Genomic DNA, 23,602 nt, shown 5'->3' on the forward strand with positions numbered 1-23,602 from the left:
GAGTTTGTCCGGCTCCAAATCAGGTCAAAACAAAGTGTGAGAAAAAGGTCACTCACTCCAGGGTATTAGGGAGAATTTTAATTTCTGTGCTAATACCCTTCTACGTTAGAGACCCCGCAGCTCTTTTGCTGGACTTTAGGACTTTTCATTTTTATCCTGGAGTGAGTGTGACCCTTTTCTCACACTCTCAAGTATTTAACTGATTTGGACTGTGTTTCTCTTTTGGTTTTGGAGTCCGACAAACTCCATAGCATCACCTTTTGTATTTTGACACAGACCCCTAGGTGCAGTGTCACAGAAAGCTTTGGATTTCTCTTAAGGTTTAAGTACCTTCTCTTATATAACCTTCTGTTTCCAAGAGTTATAAAATGAAATTGACTTTAGTTTCCTTTTTTCTCTTTTTAGACCCAGCACACACCATCGTACGGGGAGTGCTGGGGGGTTACTTAGTATCCCCTTTTGTCTACTTACTCATGTAACATTTTTATGTTACCCGCACTACAATTAATGGCTGGTGGCAGCTTTTTAATTTTCCTACCATTATGCGTTTTTACCGCAGACTGAATCCTCAGCTCCAGTATTGCACCTTTTTTCGCCATTTCTTGCTTGTGAGGTCTTTGTGATTTACTCTGCACAATAAACCAGGCTTGTCCCCTCTGTCCGTTTTGTCTTTGGCGGGATTCACGGGTGAAGCCAACCTCTGGCTCAAGTGTGTCTGGCAAGGAAGAAATCGAGGGAGATTCCCGGAAACTCCGTGTTTAATCCCCTTGGTTACAGTAATGCACCCAAAAGGTGATTGGCTGGCTCCCCTTGGAGGACAGCCACCCTGCTGTGTGAGTGACAGCTAGGCTACAAATTAATGGCAACGACTTGCAGAAAAGGCGAGGTCTTTTGCAAGGAAGGCAGAGTCGACCACTAGATAAAGGAACCAAAGAAGAAACTGGAAGAGAAGCTTGCTGCACCCTCCTGGACAGTTGGTTTGCCTGGTGAAGCCCTGCTGCATTGCTGAAGCTCCAATTTTTGAATCGATTAGAGTAGCCCGGAATGGACTTCCCTTGGGTTGGTGGCACAAACTGTCTCCAAGACGAACTTGAGTGGAACCCCTCTCCCTGCTGGCTGTACACTTCTTTGCTGCTGTTGGAACCGAGTGGCATGGGACAGGAACACCAGGAACGAGTGCATATTCTTTAAGCCGAACCCGAGCTCCAAAAGATCCTAAGGACCCTCCAGTAGCAGGGTGACCCAGCCTGAGCCCCATCAACAGAGTGCTGGACCCCAGAAGCAAGGGGAGCCCACAAGGGGTCCAAGAACCGTGATGGTGGTGGACTGCTGATCTGGAGTAAGTTCATTGCTGCCACCGACCTTCAAATCACAGTGCAGGAGTACCCAGAAGGCATCCCTCTTGTCCCCACGGCTGGGGCACAGGAACATAGGATCTGCAGGACTGCAACAGGAACAGAATTCAGCTGGATCCCTTTTATTCACAACTAAGGTACTGCCTAACTAGGGGTACTTGCCTCTGGCGTGTAGCTTGCTTGCCCTCACTGGAGACTTGCATTTGCTACCCTTTGCAGAGTTGCTTGCATCTTTGCTTTTCACAAGCCTCCCAGCTTGTGGCCCAACAGTGATTCTTTTCTACAAATCTAACATTTTGCAAGACTTTTGTGCCATCTTTAAGAAATGCCTCAGCTCCCCTAGACGTTGTTCAATTGACATTGGATGTCCTGGCTCCCTGCAGACCTGGCTCCCTGCAGACTCTTCTTCCCCTCCGACTGTCATATGTCCCTTAAAAAGTCATACTTCAGTTACTTGCATAGCTCGTAAAGGGTTAACCTATATTTCATTGGGGGATTGTGTAAAGTGCTTACCTGTTTGGAAAAACCTGTTAATCTTTGTTTCCTTCCCTAACCTTTCCCTTTCTCCACAACCTCAGTATTGCATTTCAGTGTTCGAGTGTGTCACAAAAGGGTATCTACGTACTTAACTGAAACTGAATTTTATTTTATGGTTGCCTATTGGCCTTTCTAAAGAAGGCTTATTTTAAAACTGACTTAAATAAATAATTAAGAAACCTTGAGTATAAGTGTTTTTTGAATACATGTCGCTGTGAATCTCTTTGTTAAATCTTTATAGCTCACATTGACCCCTCTTGAGATAGGCCTGGCTGCTCAGTCACTCTACCAACTCGTGTAGTAACAGAAGTTGCCACCAGTTAGTATGTTTACACATGGAGCCAAGCAGGCAGCTGATCTGCACAGGGAAACAGGATATGCAATACCTTTGGGACACCCTGTATGGGGAATATGGTCTCCCAAAAAAATAAAAAAATAAAAATACGCATTGCTAAAGAGGCCATGGATGGAGTTGCACTGGGAAAACGAGGTCAGTGAATTGTGAGGCAGGAAATACTTAAAGAATGACGGGGACTCTAGGAGTCGTAGTTTAGGATTCTCATCCAAACAATGCCATAATTGACAACACGAAGAATACATTGACAAATGGCATAACTGCTGGAATTAAGTGTGTATTTTGGTGCATAGGCACCTTACTTCCTTACTTTGAGGAAAAGCTACAACCGAGACCTTTTTATAAAGTTAAATAATGTGTATCCTGTCTGTAAAAATGAAGAAACAAGTTCAGTTTAGAGAAGATTTAAAACCAAAAACAATTGTTTGTAAACTTAACATTTGTATGTCACACCTGAAGACTGACAAAATCCTGTAGCCGAGGACATTAATACACTTTCTGTAACCGGTTTAATCTTCTGCTCATCACTGCTTCGATCACCAACTGAATTTTGATCTGCATCCTGTTCATCATCTTCTGAGTCAGAGGATGAGGAAGAGACTTCCTGCTTGTTAGGACCTTTTACTTTTGCAACCCGTTTGCGAGCGGACACTTTTCTGCTCCTTTTATTATTATTTGGGGTCTCTCTACAGTCTTCATTCTCTTTGTCAGTTTTCCTTTTATTTGTTTTTGTATTTTTCTGGTCTTTGTTTAAATCAGAATCGTAGTTCGAAGTCTGGGACTGGTTCTTTGGCTTCTTTTTAAGAGATGTTGAATTTCTAGTGATTCTGATTTGTCTGCGAAGACCATCTGAATCAGAAGTGGAGCTTTTTCGTTTTCGCTTTCCTTTATCACTTTTTAAAATCTTTTTTTCATCTTTAAAGTGCTTTGACGTCTTAAGTGTCTCATTTGTACTATCAAGGTCAGAAGAACTTTGGTTCATTTGTGCTGCCAATTTTAGTACTTCTGGCATCTCTTCATCAGAATCTGATAAACTGTTTCGTTTGACTCCGTTTCCAGAATTTTTGGATACAGTTCTTTTGAGCAGAGGACTGGCATCACTGTCTGAAGAATTATGTTCCACACATTTAACTTTCTTCAGTTTGGACTCCTGTTCAGCAATCTTGTCAACGTCACTACTCTCTTCCGAATTAGCCAAGGAATGGGGATCAGTTTGGCGTCTTTTGGGTGTGGTCTTCACACGGGGAGACCGCCTTAGATCAGACTCCTCTTTCAGTAAAGGCTCTTTTACAGGTAAGCACTCATTGCTAACTTTATCAAATGTATGCACTGCTTTCTCTGCTATGACTTTTCCCCATTGTGATTCTTCAATTTCTGCATTTTCTTCACATTCCTTTGGGGATTCTGGAGGAGTACCAGAACGAGAAATTGGGCTTACTTTTACCAATATTGATTTTACCCCTTTAGATGGAGTTTTTGCATTGTCATCAATCTCTTTCACAGGAGTTAAAATGGATTGATCAGTGGATGCATTATTTCTATCGGTGGATTCTACACTTTGGAAAAAAACTTCAGGAATGGAATCCAGGTCCATATCGAGTGCCTCAGAAGTAATACTTTCAATGTTTTTACCCTTTTTATTGGACTTTTTTTCTCCCCTTTGTTTTTTAGATTCAATTGACGTGATAGAGTCGCGGCACTGAATGTTTGTGTTCTGTACCTGCTCTTCATCCGATTCAATATTTTCAACCCTGTCAACACATTTTTGTTTAGCAATTGAAACATTTTTCTTAGCGTTTTCTCTCTTAACATCTTTGTTTTCTTTCCTACTTTTAGGATTTACATTTGCCTTCTTATACTTCTCATTTTGTATTGCTTTTTTGTTACTATCTAGTGCATTACTGTCTCCATCGATAAGCTCACATGCGCCATCCACCGATGCATCACCATCTTTAACCTCCATTATACTACCATCTGAATCCTCATCTTCACCTCCAACAAAAACTCCATCTTCACTATCTTCATCCACAACAGCACCTCCATCTTCAATTGTGAAGAAGTCTCGGTTTCGTTTTCCAAGTTTATCAATCGGTTTTAAATTATCCATTTCAAAAAGCTTGTCTCGCATGTGCAATGTGCCATTAATGTCCAAGTTGTTTCCATTTTCAAGTTCTTCCTCTCCATTATGATGCTCCTCTGTGGGTATCATCTCAATCTCTTCAACCCTGCAGTCAAGTTCCTTTTGCCGTACCTTGCCAGACTTCTTTTCGTCTCCCTCAGCCTTTTTATTCTCACAGTCTCCCAATGCTTGTTGATCCCCCATGTCAGAGTCTGCTCTCGGGCCTGCCTTCTCAAAATGGTGTACAAACTTTTTTTCCATCTTGTTCAAAGTTTCAGCCAGGCCCGGTAACTCATCAAAGTGTGTCTTTACTTGCTCAGATTTATCTAAGGACAATTCCTCCTCCATGTCAGACTTCTCACTCTTATGCAAGTTTTGCATTAATGTTTTCTGTAGCTTATTAGATTTCTTTCCCAACATTCTGTCAACCTTTTCAACAGTTTTCTCCTTCCGAATAAATTTATTCTCAATATTATTCTCTTTGGTATTTTTTTTTCTGCTCTCCAAGTTATGGATTTCACAATTAAGACTTTCATCTAATGCAACATGGGCCCTTTTTAGGTCATAGAGAACAGATTTAAAAGCTTTTAACTGTCTCATCTTCACAGTTGGGTTTAGGTCTGAACTATCAACTTTCTGATTTAAAAATTTGACAAAACTTGCATTCAAGTTTGTTGTGGTTTCTACCAGTTTCTTTGCTTTCTTCAATAATTCTTTCGGCACCATTAGCGTTTTATAAGTATAGGTAATAGAACCAGAGCATGAATTAGTGATCCTGTCCTGTCCATTGCAACTGGTATTTGACTTTTCCACTCGTTTGTGCAAGTGGTCCTGTATTTTACTTTCATTCTCAACTTTTATCTTTTTTTTATTTTGCTGTAAAAACTGTTCCAGATTTTCCGTCACATTGTCACAATAAGTGATTAAATCCAGCAAAGGTTCTGGACAGCAAATGTAACACTTCCACTTGGTAGTTTCATCCATTATAGCAGACAACTCCTTACGGCCCAGGTTGCGCAATATACATTTTTTGCAGAACGCATTATGGCAATAGTCACAGCATATAAGGTTTCCCCCTTCAGCACACCATCTGAAAAAAAGAAAAAAAAAAGGTATAAACTGCCAAATTTAAGGCCCAACATAAGATGCATTTTCTCCCAAATAAATTGACTAAAGAGTAACAGATAACAAAAACGCAAGCGATAAAGTTACGGGTAGAAGTGGAAATAAAAAGCAGTGATTTTTACAGAACTTCAAGTAAGATGAATTCAGTTTCTAAGCACATTACGGGCAGGAAATTCTTAATCAAATTAACTTTACTCACCATAGAGTATTTATAGTCCATAGTTTCCTTTACTCCATTCTTGTGGGTGTCCCCCAACATGGGGACGGTACCAAATCTTTTGGCAGCAAAAAAATTGAGCTTCCGCTTTAAATTTGGTATAGCGCAGGGGCGTGGGCGTGGCCCTGGGTGTCGGAACTCCCACGAGACCCTGCCCTCCAGCACCCAACCTCATTCCCCTTTTAACACATTGGACGCTTTAATACCTGGCTACACTGAATATTTTAGTCCCTGGCAAACAAGCTGGGGAAGGTGGGTGGGTCGTATGGAGGAAAGGAGAGCAAGGACTATGAGATGTCTAATAACTACAGTGAATAACTGATTACAAATACGTCCTTTCCCCTTTCCTCCATTTTTGTGGGCGATTCCATTAGTAGGGAGAATTCTCAGAAATGTGCTAATTCCCTGCTACCTTAAAGACCTCATACTCTTTTGTGGGACTTTGGGATTTATAATGTTTATCCTGGAGAGAGAGACCTTTTTCCTTTTGGTTTTGGAGTCTGACAAACTCCATGGGCACCCCATTTTTTTTACATTGTGACAGCATCCTCAGTGCAGTGTCAGAGAAATCCTTTGGATTTCGGATAAGGTTTTAATACCTTCTCTTGGATAACTACTATTTCCAAGAGTAGTGTAATTGACTTTACCTGCATTCTTACTCTTTATAGACCCAGCACACACTATATCATAAAATAGGGTGCATGAGGTGTTACCTTTGTCGATATTCTCATTTAACATTTTAATGTTAGCCTTTCTACAATTAATGGCTAGTGGCAGTGGTTTACTTTTTCCTACCATTGTGTGTTTTTACAGCGGGCTGCGTTCGCAGCTGCAGTATAGCACCCACGGGTGTCCATTTTGTCAAAATGTCACCAATCTTTTTTGCCATTTCTTGTTGATAAAGTCCTTCTGGAGATTTACTCTGTGTGCCACAACTGGTTTGGTTTGTCTTTGGCAGAATTTGGTGGTGAAGCCCGCCTCTGGCTCCAGCGTGTCTGTTAGGACAGGAAGCGAGGGAGGTGCCCAAAACTCCCTGTGCTTAGTCTCCTTTTTTACAGGAATGCACCCAAAAGTGATGTCCGGCTGGCTGTCCTGCCAGGACAGCCACCCTGCTGTGTGAGTGACGGCTAGGCTGAAAATGAATGGGAACGGAATGCATAAAAGGCAAGGTCTTTTGCAAGCAAGGCAGAGTCGACCACTGGACGAAGGAATCCGAAGAAGAACTTGGAAGAGAAACTTGCTGCAACTCCTGGACAGTTGGCTTGCCCAGTGAAGCCCTGCTGAAGCTCTGAATTCTCCTCGACTAGAGAAGTCCTGCAAAGGACAACTTCTCCCCTTGGGTTGGTGGGACCAATCGACCCCAAGACGAACTCAACTGAAAACCTTCTCTCTGCTGGCTGCTGCAAGAACTGAGTGCCATGGGACAGGATCATCTGAATCCAGTGCATCATTTTTAAGCTGGACCCGAGCCCCAGGAAGATCCTCCGGACTCCCTCGAATCGGGACTAACCAAGCCTGAAACACAAAAGAGTGCTGGACCCCAGAAGCAAGGAAAGTCCCCAAGGTGTCCAAGAACCGCAGTGGTGCTATTCATGAGAAGCTGAAACTGCAGCTTATCTAAACTTTGTCCATTGCTGCCGCCGACCATCGAATCGTAATGCAGGAGTCCCCGGACGTCCTCCCTCTTGTCCCCACGACTGAGGCCCAGGAACAGGATCTGCCAGACACCATTTCCTCAGAAGAACAAGTTACTTTCTTACCTGGTAACGTTCTTTCGATGGGATGGTCCGACGACGTATTCCATATCTATGACATGTAATCACCGCAGCTGTGCTGCTTCGGAAATTTTTCCGGCGTCTGCGTCCTGCGTCGATGACGTCGATGCGCCGTCGTCGAGGACCTCTTCCGTCGTCATCCGATGTGATAAGTAGGACGCACGACGCCCGTAGCCTCAGTTGTAGTTTTTTTCCCCCAGAACGTGTGACATTAGTCAACTGCCAGTCAGACACAAAGCCTTGCGGAACGTAAGCTGCAATCGCAAAACAAATTCTGCAGCGGGGAAGGCAGGGCGGGAGCGATATGGAATATGTCGTCGGACCATCCCATCGAAAGAACGTTACCAGGTAAGAAAGTAACTTTTTCTTCGAGGGGATTGGGTCCTCCGACGTATTCCATATCTGTGACAGACTCCCAAAGCAGTACCAGAGCAAGGAGGAGGGAAAGAATTTAGAATCAAAATTCAGAATAGCCAATCAAATAGCAGAGCAAAGGACCGCCTTGCCAAAGGCCAGATCCTGTCCTCGGATGGAATCGAGGGAATAGTGACGTACAAATGTATGCACTGAAGCCCAAGTGGCTGCATCACAGTTGTTGCGAATAGGAACACCCCTCTGCAGGGCAGTAGATGCAGCCATACCCCTGGTAGAATGTGCCCGCAAGCCAGCCGGTGGGTCCTTACCCGCCAAGCGGTAACACTCCGAGATGGCCAAAACAATCCAGCGAGACAAAGTCTGTTTCGTCACAGCTTGCCCCAAACGCTTTCCAGCGTAACCAATAAAGAGTTGATCGTCCACTCTGACCCGGGACATGCGTGAAACAAAAGCTTAAAGCTCTCCTAGGGTCAAGCCTATGGAGCCTCTCCTCCTTACCAGGATGAAGAGGAGGATAGAATGCCGGAAGAACAACCTTCTGGGCCAAATGAAATTCCGTCACTACCTTCGGAAGAAAAGGACGACGAACTCAAAGGACAACCCTGTCCTTGTGAAATACAGTGAAGGGTGGCTTAACTGAAAGTGCCTGTAACTCGCTCACTCTGCGAGCGGAAGTAACCGCAACTAAAAACAGTTTTCAGAGTTAACAGCCTCAAAGGGCAAGAATGTAAAGGCTCAAACGGAGCACCCATAAGAAACTTAAGAACAAGGTTTAAATCCCAACCGGGCACCAGGAAAGGTGACGGAGGGAACACATTAGTGAGCCCTTTCAGAAACTGTGAAATTAAAGGGATTTTAAAGTAAGAACACTCTTCAGACGAGCGCTTAAAGATGGACAGCGCCGCCAGGTAACCTTTAATGGTACCCACTTGCAAGCACCTGTGGGCCAAAGAAAGTAAAAAGGGCAGAACCATGGGGATGTCACATGCAAAAGGATCCACATTCTGAACTCTGCACCAATCGCAGAACTTACGCCAATGGCAACGGTACAGAGACTTTGTTGCTGGCCTTCGGGCCGAAAGCAACACCTCCAACACGTCTTCAGGGAGGTCCCAATCCTTATACCTCAACCTTTCAGAAGCCAAGCGTGAAGGTTGAGGGATCTGACCTCTGGATGGAGAACCTGACGCCCCCCCCTCCCGTGAGAGCAGATCGTCTCGGTAGGGAAGACTACGTGGAGGGCAGATTGAAAAGTCGAGAAGGTCCGGGTACCACATCCTCCGAGCCCACGCCGGAGCAATGAGGATCATCCGGGAACCGAACTTCCGTAACCTCTGCAGCACTTGCGGGATGACGGGGACTGGAGGAAACGTGTACAGCAGCGGGAATGACCACTCCACCACAAACGCGTCTCCTAAGGCTCCTTTTGGAGGAAATTCCCGTGAGCAAAACCTTTCGCACTTCCGGTTGACACTGGAGGTGAAGAGATCCACTTGAGGGGTCCCCCAAAGGGCAAAGATCTCCAGGAGAATCTCCTGAGCCAACTCCCACTCGTGAGAGATCGCGCTCTGCCTGCTCAGAGCGTACGCCGTCATGTTTTCGTCTCGGGCCAGATGAACTGCCGAGATCGAAACTTCCTGCTGGATGGCCCAGAACTCGAGCTGCATCGCCTCCCTGCACAGAGGAAGTGACCCTGCCCCCCCCTCTTTTTGTTGAGGTAGTGCATGGCCACTGTGTTGTCCGTCAGGATCAGGACACTCTTTCCTCGCATAGTCGGCAGAAAGGCCTTCAGGGCTAGCCTGACGGCCCTCAGCTCCAACAGATTGATATGGAGTCTGGACTCCGACGGAGACCAACGACCGCTGACTGTCAACCCGTTGGCATGAGCTCCCCATCCCGTGAGGGATGCATCCGTCACGATCATCACCTCCGGCCAGGGAAGCCAAAATGGAGCCCCCTTCAAGTTGCCTTCGACAGCCCACCACAGAAGGTCCCGGGCGACCGAGGGCGGCACCTGAACCGGGTCCGACATCCGGCCGGAGGACTGCGACCATTGCGTCTTGAGTGCCCACTGCAAAGATCTCATCCACAGGCGAGCCTCTGGCACCAGAAGAATGCAGGATGCCATGAGGCCGAGCAACCTCAAGAACTCGAACGCTGGGAGCGTCTGGGCATGCTGAAACTTGGGCACCATCTGCTGAATGTGAAGAGCCCTCACCTGGGGAGGAAAACACTGCCCCAGGGAAGTGTCGAGCACTGCTCCAATGTACTGGAGCCACTGTGTTGGCGTCAAATGGGACTTCTTTAAATTGAGGGAGAAGCCCAGCCTGTGAAGGGAGTGGCAGGTGACGGACAGATGATCCAGGACTTGCTCGGGAGAGCTCCCCCTGATCAACCAATCGTCCAGGTAGGGGTAGACATGAATCCCCCCCCCTTGCCTGAGATGCGCTGCCACCACCACCATGAGCTTGGTGAAAACCCTCGGGGCGGAGGTCAGTCCGAACGGCAGGACCCGAAACTGAAAGTGCGAGTCGCCAACCGCAAACCTCAGGTACTTCTTTTGCTTGGGATGGATCGGCACATGGAAGTAAGCACCAGTTCTATGGCGCCTTTCTCCAGCAGGGCTTGAATTTCCTGCGCAAGGAGCGGATGTGGACTCTGCAAAGAGAGGTTCCCCGGTGGATTGTCGCGAGGCCTGTGCCGAAAGGGAAGACAGTAGCCGTGGGTTATGATCTCCAGAACCCACACATCTGAAGTAATGGCTTGCCACTCTACAAGATGCTGCGCCAGCCTTCCCCCAACCGGCGAACCATGGGACATGGCCTCATGACTGAGTGGGAGCGGCTGCAGCGTTACCTGAGGGCAAAGAGGCAACTGCCCGAGCTGCCTTGGCACCACGGGTACCCTGTCGTCCACCTCTGGTACCCCTGTGTTGGCCTCTTTGACTGCCAGCTCCTCTCGCTTTACTGAAGGACGAGTAATAGCGAAAGGAACCACCCCTCCACTGCTGTCCCCTAGGACGAAAAGGCAGAGGTTGGCGAACTGCAGCGCCCAACGTCTTCGCTGCAGCTTTTGAGGTCTGCAACCTCTCAAGGCTCTCGTCAGCCTTGCTGCCAAAAAGGTGTTCACCGTCAAAGGGTATGTTGAGGAGCCGGGACTGCACATCAGGAGCAAACCCCGACTTCCGCAACCACGCAAACCTGCGTATCACGGTGCTCGCCGCCATGGACCTACTGACGCATTCAGCCAAGTCCAAACTCGACTGAACGGACACTCACATGGCATCCTTACCATCCTGGACCATAGCAAAGAAACCATCCCGTTCGTCCCCTTCGGGAATATGTTCAGCCGCTAACGCAACAAAGTTCCACAGAGTGTGTGTGAAACGAGACAAGGCACAAATGGAGTTGGCCGCCTGAAGCGCCATACCACCAGAAGAAAACACTTTCTTCGACCAGCCATCAAAACATTTGTCGTCCCCATCAGGAGGGATGGTCGGGTACGACGCCTGCTTTGCCGGGGCCGTGGCCGCCTGCACCACCAAACTCTCCGGAGTGGGGTGCCTGGTCAAGTAGCAGGGGTCGCTACTGGCTGGACGGTATTTTCGCGACAAGGTTCTGCCCATCGCCGGGAGACTCTCCGGAGCAGTCCAAGCGCCGCCACCCTTCTCTGTAAAGCCATATGGAACGGCAGTACCGGGTCAGTTGGGGGACCAACATCAAGGATGTCCGTTAGATCATCCTGCACAAACTCCCCTGGGGGAGCAGACCATCCCAAGTACTCAGAAACCCTAGCCATAAGGCGCCGGTACGAGGAATCGGCATGAGAGCCAGGCTCAGACCTACAAAACTACACCTCCCGAGAGGTGTCCAGTCCACTGGCATCATGCAGTGACTGCCTCAAATCGTCAAACTGACTATGGCCCGAGACAATTTCATATGGAACCTGACTAGGAACCAGGCCATCAGAATCCTCATCCGCCTCTGAAATATATTCCAGGTGGCGAAAAGAAGGCACCCGAGAGTGCTTGCTCTTAACCAGAGCCTTCCTAGGGGGTTCCCCCGTGCCACGAGGTACCTCTGACACGAAAGGCGTCGAGCGATCGGCGTCGAGAGAACAGGCATCGGCGCCGAGAGGATCGGCATCGAGGAAATCGGTGTCTACATCAGATGCAGCGCCGCCAGCATCGGCGGCGTTGACACAGCCCTCGAAGCCGGAGCCCCGAGCGTGTCCTTCGACGACCTGAGCGTCGACGGCTTCGACGACATCCTCGGAGCTGGATCCTCGAGAAAGCCTGTCGACTCCCTAGACGCCTCAGACGCCGATGTCTTCCTCGAAGACCTCACAGGTGCACACGGTCGCGAACGCGTCAAGGACCGGGACCTGGAACGGGTACGTCGAGAACGAGTCTCCTTGTCCGAACGGGACCTCTCCCGTAACTCGTGCCGACCACTCTTGCGAGCGGTGTCTCTCCACCTTTCATGACCGACCCCACTCGGGGGCGCGGACGGCTTAGTACCCTGCGACTCAAGAATCGCCAGCATTTTCTTCCCGAAGGAAGCCCATTCCTCTGGCGTTGCATGGCTGGTGGGGTAAGCGACGTGCCGGGCAGAGTCCTCCGAAGAGGACCTGGAAGACGACCGGTGTCGGCGCTTCCGAGAATGCCTCGAAGAGGCTGAGGAGTGGCGAGACCGACTCCTAGAAGGAGACCCACGAGACTTCCGACGATGACACGGAGAGTCACCCCTCAAATCATCTGTCGAAAGCCCCGCAGACTTCTACTTCCGGGGCTTGGACACCCGATCTACCAACAACAGCTTCTTACGTTCGCGTAAGGCTTTGGATGTGAGCGACTAGCAGTCGATACAGTCATCCGTGTCGTGGGCCTCCCTGAGGCACCAGAGGCAGGTGTCGTGCGAGTCTGTCACTGACATCTTGGACCCACACTCCCCGCACTTCTTGAAGCCCGGACGCGGGGTCGAAGACGAAGTAGAAGACATCTTCACACAAAGGATTTTCACAAAACGAAAAGTTTCGAAGAACAGAACTCCAAAGAGTCGAGGCGTTAGCCGAGATTCACGAAGCAACACGTTCGCGGAAAAAACGGAACTGAGGCTACGGGCGTCGTGCGTCCTACTTATCACATCGGATGACGTCGGAGGAGGTCCTCGACGACGGTGTATCGACGTCATCGACGCAGGACGCAGACAAAAGTTTCCGAAGCAGCACAGTTGTGGTGATTACATGTCATAGATATGGAATACGTCGGAGGACCCAATCCCCTCGAACTAAGGGTCTGTCCGTCTGTCTGCCTGTCTGGTTCTCAGTTGAGACTTGCATTGGCTGCCCTTTGCAGATTTGCTTGCTGTTTTGCCCTTTACAAGCCAATGCAGCTTCTGGCCCAAAAGTGATTTCTTTTTCAACAAAACTCTCGATAACTGTGCACAATTTTTTACTTACCTTGAAGAAGTGCCTCAGCTCCCCTAGACTTTGCTCAAGTGACAATGGCTGTCCTGGCTCCCTGAAGACTCTAACCTCCGACTGTTTTAACTATCCCTCCAAAAAGTCATACATAACTTACACTTACATCCTGTCCCCTTTCCTCTTTACTGCATGGGTGTCCCTTCGTAGGGACAGGAGACAACCTTTTTCACCAGAAAAAACCTTCTTCCCCTTTAAATTTAGAGGCGCGCTGGGGTGCAGCCCTGGGGGCATGCGCTTCCCTGACTCTGCTCTCCGGGCCACTCCCCACTCCCCTTTTCTGCGTCGGCGGGAACTGGCCAAATTCATCAGCGCTCCTGGATTTGGCTTACGCCATGTAATTCCATGCGCGGATACTTCTCTTTTGTCTTTTGGTCTTTTTGTCTTTTTCATTCAGGTACTCGGTCCTCAGGCATCACGCTCGTACTCGGGCCTCAGGAGTCAAGCTCGTCCCTGGTGCATGTCGACTTCTACAGGGTTCAGCGGGTGTCCATTCTGCGATGGGCAATTTCAAACTTCAGACCCCCCACACCCTCTGCCTACGTTGCCTTGGCCCAGACCACAGCTGGCAAGGTTGTACCACGTGCAATGCGCTTTCTTCGAGGTCTCTGAAGAATAGACTCGCCAGGTGGAGGGAGCTCTTCCAGAGATCACCTCCAGAGGACCTGAAGGACTACGTCAATCATCGTTCCAAGGTAGGGCCACTCTTTTCCAGCGCAACCCGCAAGGAGGACTCCTTTCCAGGGACTCACCTGCACGATAGTAATCACTCGGGCTGTCATACCAGCATGAGTACCAAGACTAAGTCAGCTACCGGCCGACAGGCCGAGGCGTAAGTGGATCCTCCCGGTGACAGTGCTGAGGGACCGGAAGGTTCGTTTACCGGATCTTCACCCGAAAGGCCATGCCCTAGTACCGGCAACCTATCTGAGGGGGCGCCTATACGCAGTAATACCAGCAGATCCATCGAAGGCGAAAAGCCTACCAGGACTCGGCCTGAAGAGCAGAGTGTGCCTCATGATCCACACTCAAGAGTCCTGGACGAGGCTGGGCCCAGTGAGCCAAGCAACACTATGTAGGCACGTGGAAGGCAGCTTGACAAACTTGACAAGATGGCTGCCGTGCTGCATTTTAAGGACACCTGCCCAATACCACATCAAGGAAGGGAGCAGGTGGAGGAACGGTTGTCAAGGTGGGACTGGTGTCAACCAGGTATGTGGCCTACAGACTATCCATTTGTGCAGGGAAGGTTCCTGATGCGTCCGTATTGGCAGGGCACGCACTGGCACCAGCCCGCTACCTTGTCAATATCTCCACCCCTCTGGCCTGTGAGGACATTTATTTTCATCACTATGTTTATTAAGTTTTACAAATAACATACACACCAGTAAACCTCTGATGCTCGAGCCAAACGAAAACCTATCCAACAACCCCAGAAACAAAAGAACATTTTGTAGGCTCACCCTCCCTACCCATCCATCCATCCGCCCCCCCCCAAACAAGGAGCTACACAGGAAAAACCACCAAAGTGTGCACTAGAGTTCGAGACAAGGTCTAAACCATGGGACATCACCTTTATAACTTGTCTACGATGGTAAGGTCCCTGAAAATCACCCCGATTCAAAACCACCCGTCTGAAAGTCCCATCACAAATGCAATTAAATTATAGCTTCAAGGCTCCACAATTCTCACTTAACAAAACAATAGTCCAATCCTGCAGGAATAAAAACATGTTATTGTTAGCTATAGCTACAAGTTTCTCATAGGTAAAAATTGCCAAAAGTTTTTAAACCATTCAGCCCTCGTTGGGGTCTGGGGACTTTTCCATTTCTGGGCTAGGGCCATTCTCCCTGCTCTCAACATAGCCTCCGTCACCCTAGAGAAGAACGTTGACTCAGACTCAGGCCTAGGCGTACTCAGTAGGATCTCCATAGGGTGAAGGGAGGGGGAGGTTCCCAGGATTTCCTTGATCCAGCTGAGCACCTCCGCCCAATAACCCTTAATGATCGGACACTCCCACCACATATGGAACCACATTCCTTTGCCTGAACACGCCCTAGGACACATGGGAGACACATTAGGGATCATAGACAGTGCGACAGTGCCAGGAGTGCAAGAGTTTAAAATTATGCTCCATGGCTGCGGTGTAGAGCCTCCCCTTACAGGTTACCGTAAGTACTGATTCCCAGTCTCGGTCATCTAAGGACTCACCTGTCCTCTCCTTCCATACACTTTTAAACCCCTGCCTACCCTCTAGATTAGCCGACACCAGAACATTGTAGATCTTGAAAAGAGCCCTTCCTGGACTTCGCCTCCACAAAGATTTTCTCAAAGGGAGTCAGAGGACGCGATAGATGAACCACTAAGTCCGCTTGGGTAAGGATGCCCTTGAGCTGCAAATAGTCAAAGATAGAAATTGGCTTTTCCGGGAGAGCTTCAGACGACTGGTTAAAGTCAATACAACAACCCTGGCTAAACAACTGCGCAGCCCTCTCAAGCCTCTGATCCGACCACGACTGCGTCCCGCGAAAGCCCCGGGTCCCTAAATTGAGCGGGGGGCCCCACAATGACGATAGGGGGGGTCGGCCATGAAGAGAGGAGCTTATGGTCCCTGTTCGGCTTCCATAGTGCCCAGAGAACCGAAAGGATTGGGTGAGTTTTAGCCACCGCTGGCAGAGAGCGCGGGGGAGCCCAAAGTAAGTCTCTGACCTTATGTGGATGGACTTGCACATCTTCAACATATGTCCATTATGTCCTCATGTCATCCCATAGGTGTTCTAGCATCGCGCGCGGCTGGGCTGGTTTATAGTACAGTTTAACATCTGGAAGGCCAAACCCCGTCGCCCCAAGCGTCTTTGGAAGAGTCAAGGTACCAAATTTCACTCTAGCTCTTACCACCCCAGACAAACCGAAGGAGACGGTAACAAAGATTCAAAAAAATAATCAGGAATGACAGGGGAGAGCCGAGAAGAGGTAAAGGACGCGAGTGAGTATATTCATTTTTACAGTAACCATACGTCCGAACCAAGACAATGTAAGTGGAGCCCACCTGACCAGGTCATTAAAAATCTTGGCTTGCAGGAGGGGGGGGGGGTTGTTCCACTCATAGATCCTACCCAGATCTCTAGGTATGTTAGTGCCCAAGTACCTCATAGCACATCGCTCCACTCTCATCCCCAATACCTCTGTCTCATCTCTGGTCTCTTGGTCGAGCCTACCCATGGGCATAATGCAGGACTTGGATAGATTTTAGGCCCGGAGAACACCCCAAAGCACCGAATTATATCCAACAGCCGCGGGAGAGAGTTGTGCATCTCAAGACATATACACCAAGATATCGTACGCAAAAAGATGATTTAAATTCAAAGTCCCACATTTCACCCACGCAACTCCGTCGTTTCTGACCACAATGGCGAATGGCTCCATGGCCAAAGCATACAGCAGTGGGGAAAGAGGGCAGCCCTGGCAAGTCCCCCTCAAGAACGGAAATCCCGGAGAGATAGAGCCGTTAGCGAGAACCCGCGCAGATGGACCATTATATAAGGCAGAGACCCACCCACAAAATCCATCACCAAAGCACATCCTATGGAGCGAGCACTTTCCCCATAAAAAGCCACTCCATGCGATCAATGGCCTTTTCAGCGAGAGGAGATAGGCCTCTGAGTCCAGCTTAGCCACCTCATACATCAGACCTAGCGTTTTCCTAACGTTGTCCGAGCCCTGACGCCCAGGGATAAATCCCAGTAAGAGGGAAGGAATTTGGACAGCCTGTTTGCTAGGAGTTTGGCCAAGATTTTGACAACATTAAGGACGAATATAGGCCTGTAGGACTGACAAAGTGAGGGATCTTTTCCCTCCTTCGGAATGACCACAATCGGGGCCGACATCATTGAAGGGGGGAGAGAGCCAGACTCAAGGGCGACATACACTCTGGCTACAAATGGGGCCAAAGTGGATCGAAAGGTTTTAAAGAACCGGACAGTGAAGCCATCGTCCCCTAGAGCCGTACCACTCTTCAAAGAAGAGATAGCATCCACTACTTCCTGGGGCGATATGAGAACATCCAAGTAGGCTGAGCTCTCCTGAGCGAGACGTGGGATAGGGAGAGGATCAAGGAACCGGTCTATTTCAACTCCATCCCCACTGTAGCCCGATGTGTAAAGTTGTTCAAAGTACATCTTAAACTGCTCCACTATTTGGGTATCACCCACCAGCCGTTCCCCTGCCCGAGTAGTAATACAGTTAACACGCCTGCTCTGACGTAATTCCCGCAGTCGCCAGGCCAGAATTATGTCCGCCCTCTCCCCCCCTCCATATAGCGCTGCTTCAGGAGTGCCAGCTTTCTCTCCGTCTGACCCACCAGGAGGGCGGACAACTTGACCCTGAGACGTTGTAGTCTCTCGCGGTCGTCGGGGCTCAGCTGCGATTTCAACCTACTCCCCGGCTGTATGGCAAGGATCTGCTCCCTTAGTTTGCGCTCCTCTCTAAATCTTTCTTTCTTTCTTCCTCCCAGCTCCCATCTCCCATCAGAACACCCCTAACTGTGGCCTTAAACGAGTCCCACACACTTCTGATTCCCACTTCCCCTGTGTCATTTAAAAGAAAAAATTCAGAGATAGAGGTTAGGAGGGACTGCTTAAACTCCTTATCCAATAGTAATGAGTTGTTACATATCCATCGAGGTTGGCGCTGTTCCCACGAGGGGAGACCGAACTTGACTCGAACCAGGTCGTGGTCAGACCAAGGGATAGCTTCAACACCAAAATCTGATATACATTCCTGAATCTAAGAGTCCACAAACACAATCTATCCTGGAGAAGGACTGGTGGACTCCAGAGAAAAAAAAAGTGTAAAAGGGTTCACGACCATCGTCAGCCGGGTGCGCATCCACCAAGCCCAATTCCTAGTTTACCCGGCGGAAAGAGTCCGCTAGCTTCGTCTGGGGTCTAGGGTCGGAACTAGCTTTAGAAAGTTTCCTATCTTTATCAGGGCCCAAGACCATGTTGAAGTCCCTCCCCTCCCCCTGACCATCAGCGCTCCCTCTGCAAATTCCCCGATTTTCTCCCCCATCCCATGCCAAAAAACATCTTGCCCTACATTCAGGGCGTATACTCCCATCAATGTAAAAAGACGACCCTTCACCTTTCCCTTAACCATAATATAGCACCCGTCTGGATCTGTTATATGGGCTCTGGGAGAGAAATAAGCATTAGGGGAAACCAAAAGCACAACCCCTCGCTTCTTCGCCCCATATGAAGACAAACACCTGCTGAATAGCTTTGGACTTAAGCAGGCTCCCTTCCCTTAATCCAGTGGGACCCCTGCACAAACAGAAAGTGGAATTTCAGCCTCACAAACTCCCTCAACACCAGGGACCTCTTGGTCGGAGAGTTCAAACCACGCCCATTAAGGGACCTCCAATGACATTGGCTGAGCCAGGTCATCCATTAGGAAAGTTGAATTGTCTATGCAAGGCCCTGTGGCAGCCCCCCTGCAGACCCAGTCCTAAGTCCCCAGAGCGCACACATAAACCAACCCTCAGGTGAAAGTGTCCTGTGAACAAAGTAGCTCCCATCCCCCCCACACAAACCCAACTCCCTCAGCCCTGCTCCTACCCACCCCCCAACATGTGAGCGTCTGAAAGGACTGCATCCACAGGATGTCGAACCCCCAGACCACCATGGATCGCCTCCACCTGGGCGATAAATCCCTGACAACACCACAGGATACTGAGCCCCCCCAACCAAGGCAAAAATACATTGAACCATTCAAACAGGAATACATTCCGAAAAGCCCAAAGTTTAGAGTTCCATCCCGGCCAGCCAGCCGCTGGCTCCATCCAGATACATTACAGCCTCACCGGAGAGACAGGAGAAAAAAAAAAAACGTACTTCTTCATGACTTAGGCTGCCCCGGAGAGCCCAGCCAGAGCAATCTTTCTGTATTTCCTATGCCCCCGAACACGTCTCCGCCCTTGAGACTCCGAGGTCTCCCTATGACTGTCCTGTGGAAGCTCTTCACTCACTTTACCACAACCCGGGGGAGAGTCACCTAGCAACTCATTCATCGCCTTCCGAATGTCAGCCTCTGAGGTAAGTGCGTATCTGTGTCCATTGAAATCAAAGGAGAGCGAGAATGGGTGACCCCACCTATAGCACACTCCCCCGGCCTGCAGCCATTTCGTCAAGGGCCACAGAGCCTGCCGAGCGCAAGGGTAAGCGCTGAAAGATCCTGATAGATGGAAGCCTTGGCGCCATTCCAATCGATCGGTCCCCTCTTGCGAGCCAAGTCAAGGATCTTGGTTTTTTCCACAAAGTAATGAAATTTCACCAGAATCGAGCGAGGACCTCCTGCGCGCCCTCCCGCTGTATGGGCCGGTCGATCGTCGGGACAGTAGTACTGTCTCCAAACAAAATGTTAATGATTTCCCTGACCTTCCGCACAATATCAGCCTGCGTCTCCCCTTCCTGTTCCGGAACACCAAAAAAACGCAGATTCGACCGTCGCTCCCGGTTTTCGAGTTCGTCCAACTTGAGCGTGATCCTCTCCTCCCTCCTCTCCAGCTCCGCCAGCCTCATACCAAATTGAGTCTCAAAGAGGCCGGCCGAGGACTGGTTAGCCTCGAGAGCCTGGACGCAGTCTTCAACATCATCCACTTTCTTATCCTTTTACCTATGTCCACCCTGAAACCTCAGATCTCCTCGAGCAGGGCTGCCATGCTGCAGCTCATAGCTTGACCCTGACGCCTCAGACTGGTTGTTATCCTGCATAGTGAAATCTAGCACAGGCTGCTGAGGCGATCGTCGAAACTTCTGTAGCGCCTGCACTCTGTCCATCGAGGGTCAGGTTGAACCGAAGCGCGGAGAGACAGAGACCCGAGAGGGGGCAGGGTGGGAAGGATCTCTGTACTGCTCTCCCTCCTTCAGCTACCAGGGAAAACTCCACAATTCGAGCAGGCGACCTGCACGCTAGGGGGGACTCATGGGCACAAGTATCAGGCAGACCACCCCCTCCCCACAGCCAGGCGCAGGATACTGTCCCAGATGGACTGCAAGGACCAAAGCGTAGATCAGGCCGGGGAGCCGGGCAACAGGTCAGAGGAACCTCAAACCGCCACAGACTCAACACAGATCTCCAACTAGAGGCCCTCCAAAGGAAGAAAGGATCAGGTGTCAAAGGACAGACCAGATCAAGTCCACAGTTACCTGGGATGCCATGTCACCACCCTAGCACCAAAGGGCTTGGTCTCCAGGGAGCCCTTCCCAGGCAGACTCCACTTCGCCGACATCTCCAGCTCACTACAGCTCTTCGGGTAGCCAGTTGAGTAGAGGACCCCTCCGGATCTTGCACAGCCAGGAGTTGGGGGTGGGAGGCCTGCTCCAGACACGGGCACAGTTCACTCCCACCCACGCTCCCACCATCCAGTGAGGCGCTCAAGTCACAGCGAACACCAGGGGCCTCACACCCTCCTCCAAGGCCACAGGGAAGCGTCCCTCACTTGACAAACAGCCCGCAATCCCCGGGCACCTCCTCGGCAGGCTCAGGCCTGAGATGGGAATGCTCCTCTCCTACCCTCCGCGGGAGTAACAGCCTTCGCCCGCAGGAGCCGCTCCTCACCTGCGCACTTGTAAGGGCAAGCCCCCGCACTCTGTAGATCCCCCAGCACCTCTGCCTCACCAGATGGCCGCTGCGGAGGGGGGACCCAATGACCGCAGCACGGCTACGAGTGGGGGCCAGCCCGCGCCACGGGACAGTGGCCAAAGCCTCCGCCCCTCCCTCACCGCCCGATGGTCAGGTCTGCGCAGCTCTTCTTGGCGGGCTCGGGCTCCAGGCTTCGTTCGTCCACCACCAGGATCCCAGCACCTAAAGACACCGGGGTTCCACTCCCCGCAGTCACGACGCCACCATATGGCCCCGGGGGGGTAGGGAGGAGGGGGCACGGCTCCAATGGAGTTGGCGGTGAAGCACCCTGGGGAGGAGATCAGCCGAGTAGCTGCATCAGATCTCGGCGCACCCTGGTGGCTCCAGGACATTTTTAAAGGTTCCTCTGGCTCATGAAATCTCCACGGATTGGGGGCGGGGATCATCCTCCAGGATGCCATAAGGGACGTGCTCCGGCGCTGCAGGCCCCAGTTCAGGCACCCCCTCCCCTGTGCAGCCTCTGCCGCCAGCTCCGGCCCCCCAACCGATAGAGGAGGCGGTTCCATACCAGCCTCCGCTGCAGCATCCGGCTCTGGTCTCCACACCTCAGCCTTCAGCTCCCAGCATCCCTCAACGGTTGCCAGACCAACCGGACCCGCAGGTGGACACAGATGAGGAACACAGTCAGCCAAGGCCTTCCATGAACGTTTTGCAGGGCTGGCAGAGTACTTGAGCCTTCCTCAACCCGAGGTTGAGAAACTATCACAGGGGGTCCTCACCGAAGTCCTCACGCTACGTCCCGCAGGGAGAACAGGGATCCCGATGCAGAAGGAAGTCATCGCCTTGGCAAAAAAGGGCTGGCTCAAGCCCACTCTGTCCAGCCGGTATATCGACACCTGGACACCAAGTACAGGCAGTTGGAGGGGGATACACTCTTGCTATTGACCCACCCTCATCCGCAATCATCGGTGATCCCTACAGCATCACTATACTCGAAGCCTCAGCCTCCTCGTCCACAGCGCTATTAGGCAAAGAGAAGATCTTGGAGGGGTATGGGAAGAAGCAGTATTCCAACGCGTCCCTGCATCTTCGTCAAGCCAATGTCATGCTGGCAGCCTTTAACCAGAGGCTTTGGCAGTAAATTGCGGATTTCCTCCTAGAGTTTACAGCACAGTGCCAATCACGATTCAAGGCGGGACTGGCAGAGGCAAAGATGGTGGCACAAGACATCATGGAGACCACTGTGGCCCAAATTGACAACTCTGCCCGAGCCATCTGCATTGCCACGGACTTAAGAACAGCTTGGCTCTGTGCTACGAAATTTAACCCGGATGTCCAGGAAAGCATCTTAGACCTGCCGTTCGAGGGGGGGGGGTGACCTCTTGCACTCCACTACGGAGGAGCTGGTCAAACAGAAAAAACAGCTCACAGGCGGCAAAGTCTTTATCCATCTTTACAAAGGCCACACCCAAAATGTATACCCAGTCACAGCAGCCCTCAAAAGGAGTACATAACGGAGGGTTCCACGGCTTCCAACAGCAGAGGTCCAGACAGCTGACCCACTCGCCGACCCAACATCGGCGCAAGCAACAAAAAAAAGGTGGGGGTCTTTTTCCCATCCCCTCCTCCGCAATAGCCTCAGAGAAAGAAGGCAAGACATGCCCCTCGGGGTCCACGTGTCTCCAGTGGGGGGCAGGCTTGCTCTCCATGCACACTTCTGGCACCAGAATTTTGCGTACCCCTGTATCCTCGCCATAGTATCCACGGTGTACCGCATACCCTCCTCTCCTCCATCTTCCCCTCCACTCCCACAGATTGGGACAGGTCTTTTGGCAGAGATTGGGTCGCTCGTTGAGGGAGGCAGTGGAGAAAGTCCCGGCCTCCCAGCGAGGCTTAGGCTTCTACTCCAAGACTTTCACAATTCAGAAAAAGAACCAGGCGGACCCGAGTTGTGATGGACCTTTATCCTCAACCTCTCCCTACCTCTACAAAAATGTAAGATGGTTACGCCAGCTTTAATAGCGGAGACATTGTGCAAGGAAGACTGGATGTGCTCCCGGGATCTTAAGGATGCGTACTTACACATCCTGATTTGGCAGCCTCATCATTCTTTTCTACGATTCAGGATCATGGGCTACCATTTCCAATACAAGGTGCTTCCCTCGGCCTCAACTCGGCCCCCAGGGTCTTTACCAGGCTGATGAACACAGTGGCAGCCCCCCTCCGGGCCACCACATTTACCCATACCTTGACTGGCTCGTCAGGGCTTCATCTCCAGAAGTGGTGCATCGCACTTCCCACGCTCTTATCAACACTGCACGATCTGGGCTTTTCGCTCAATCTCAAGAAGTCGCAGCTGCAGCCCACGCAGAGTCTGACCACCTTGGGGCTCATCTGGGACATGTGCTCCGAGAGAGTGAACTGAAGGGATATATTTTGAAGTGTATTTTCATTGTTGCCAATTGCACCCTTCTAAAGAAGGCTCATTTTTAAACTAAAATAAATAATGATGTAATCAAGAAACCTTGAGTATAATTGTTATTTGAATACCATCACTGTGAAACTATGGTGCAACCCTACAGCTTACATTGACCCCTCTTGAAATAAGCCTGGCTGCTGAGC

General features: G+C 50.2%; 1 protein-coding gene across 1 annotated transcript in view; it reads right to left on the reverse strand.

Moving 5' to 3' along the window:
* ATRX (ATRX chromatin remodeler) overlaps positions 1–23,602 on the reverse strand; it is a 2,430,811-nt gene that overhangs the window by 2,013,011 nt on the left and 394,198 nt on the right. The window contains exon 9 of the mRNA XM_069612585.1: positions 2,701–5,456. Coding sequence (XP_069468686.1) covers positions 2,701–5,456 — 2,756 coding nt within the window. The remainder of the gene's footprint in view (positions 1–2,700; positions 5,457–23,602) is intronic.

This window comes from Ambystoma mexicanum, chromosome 5p, assembly GCF_040938575.1.
Source record: "Ambystoma mexicanum isolate Mex_15411 chromosome 5p, UKY_AmexF1_1, whole genome shotgun sequence".
In the NCBI taxonomy this organism is placed as follows: domain Eukaryota; kingdom Metazoa; phylum Chordata; class Amphibia; order Caudata; family Ambystomatidae; genus Ambystoma; species Ambystoma mexicanum.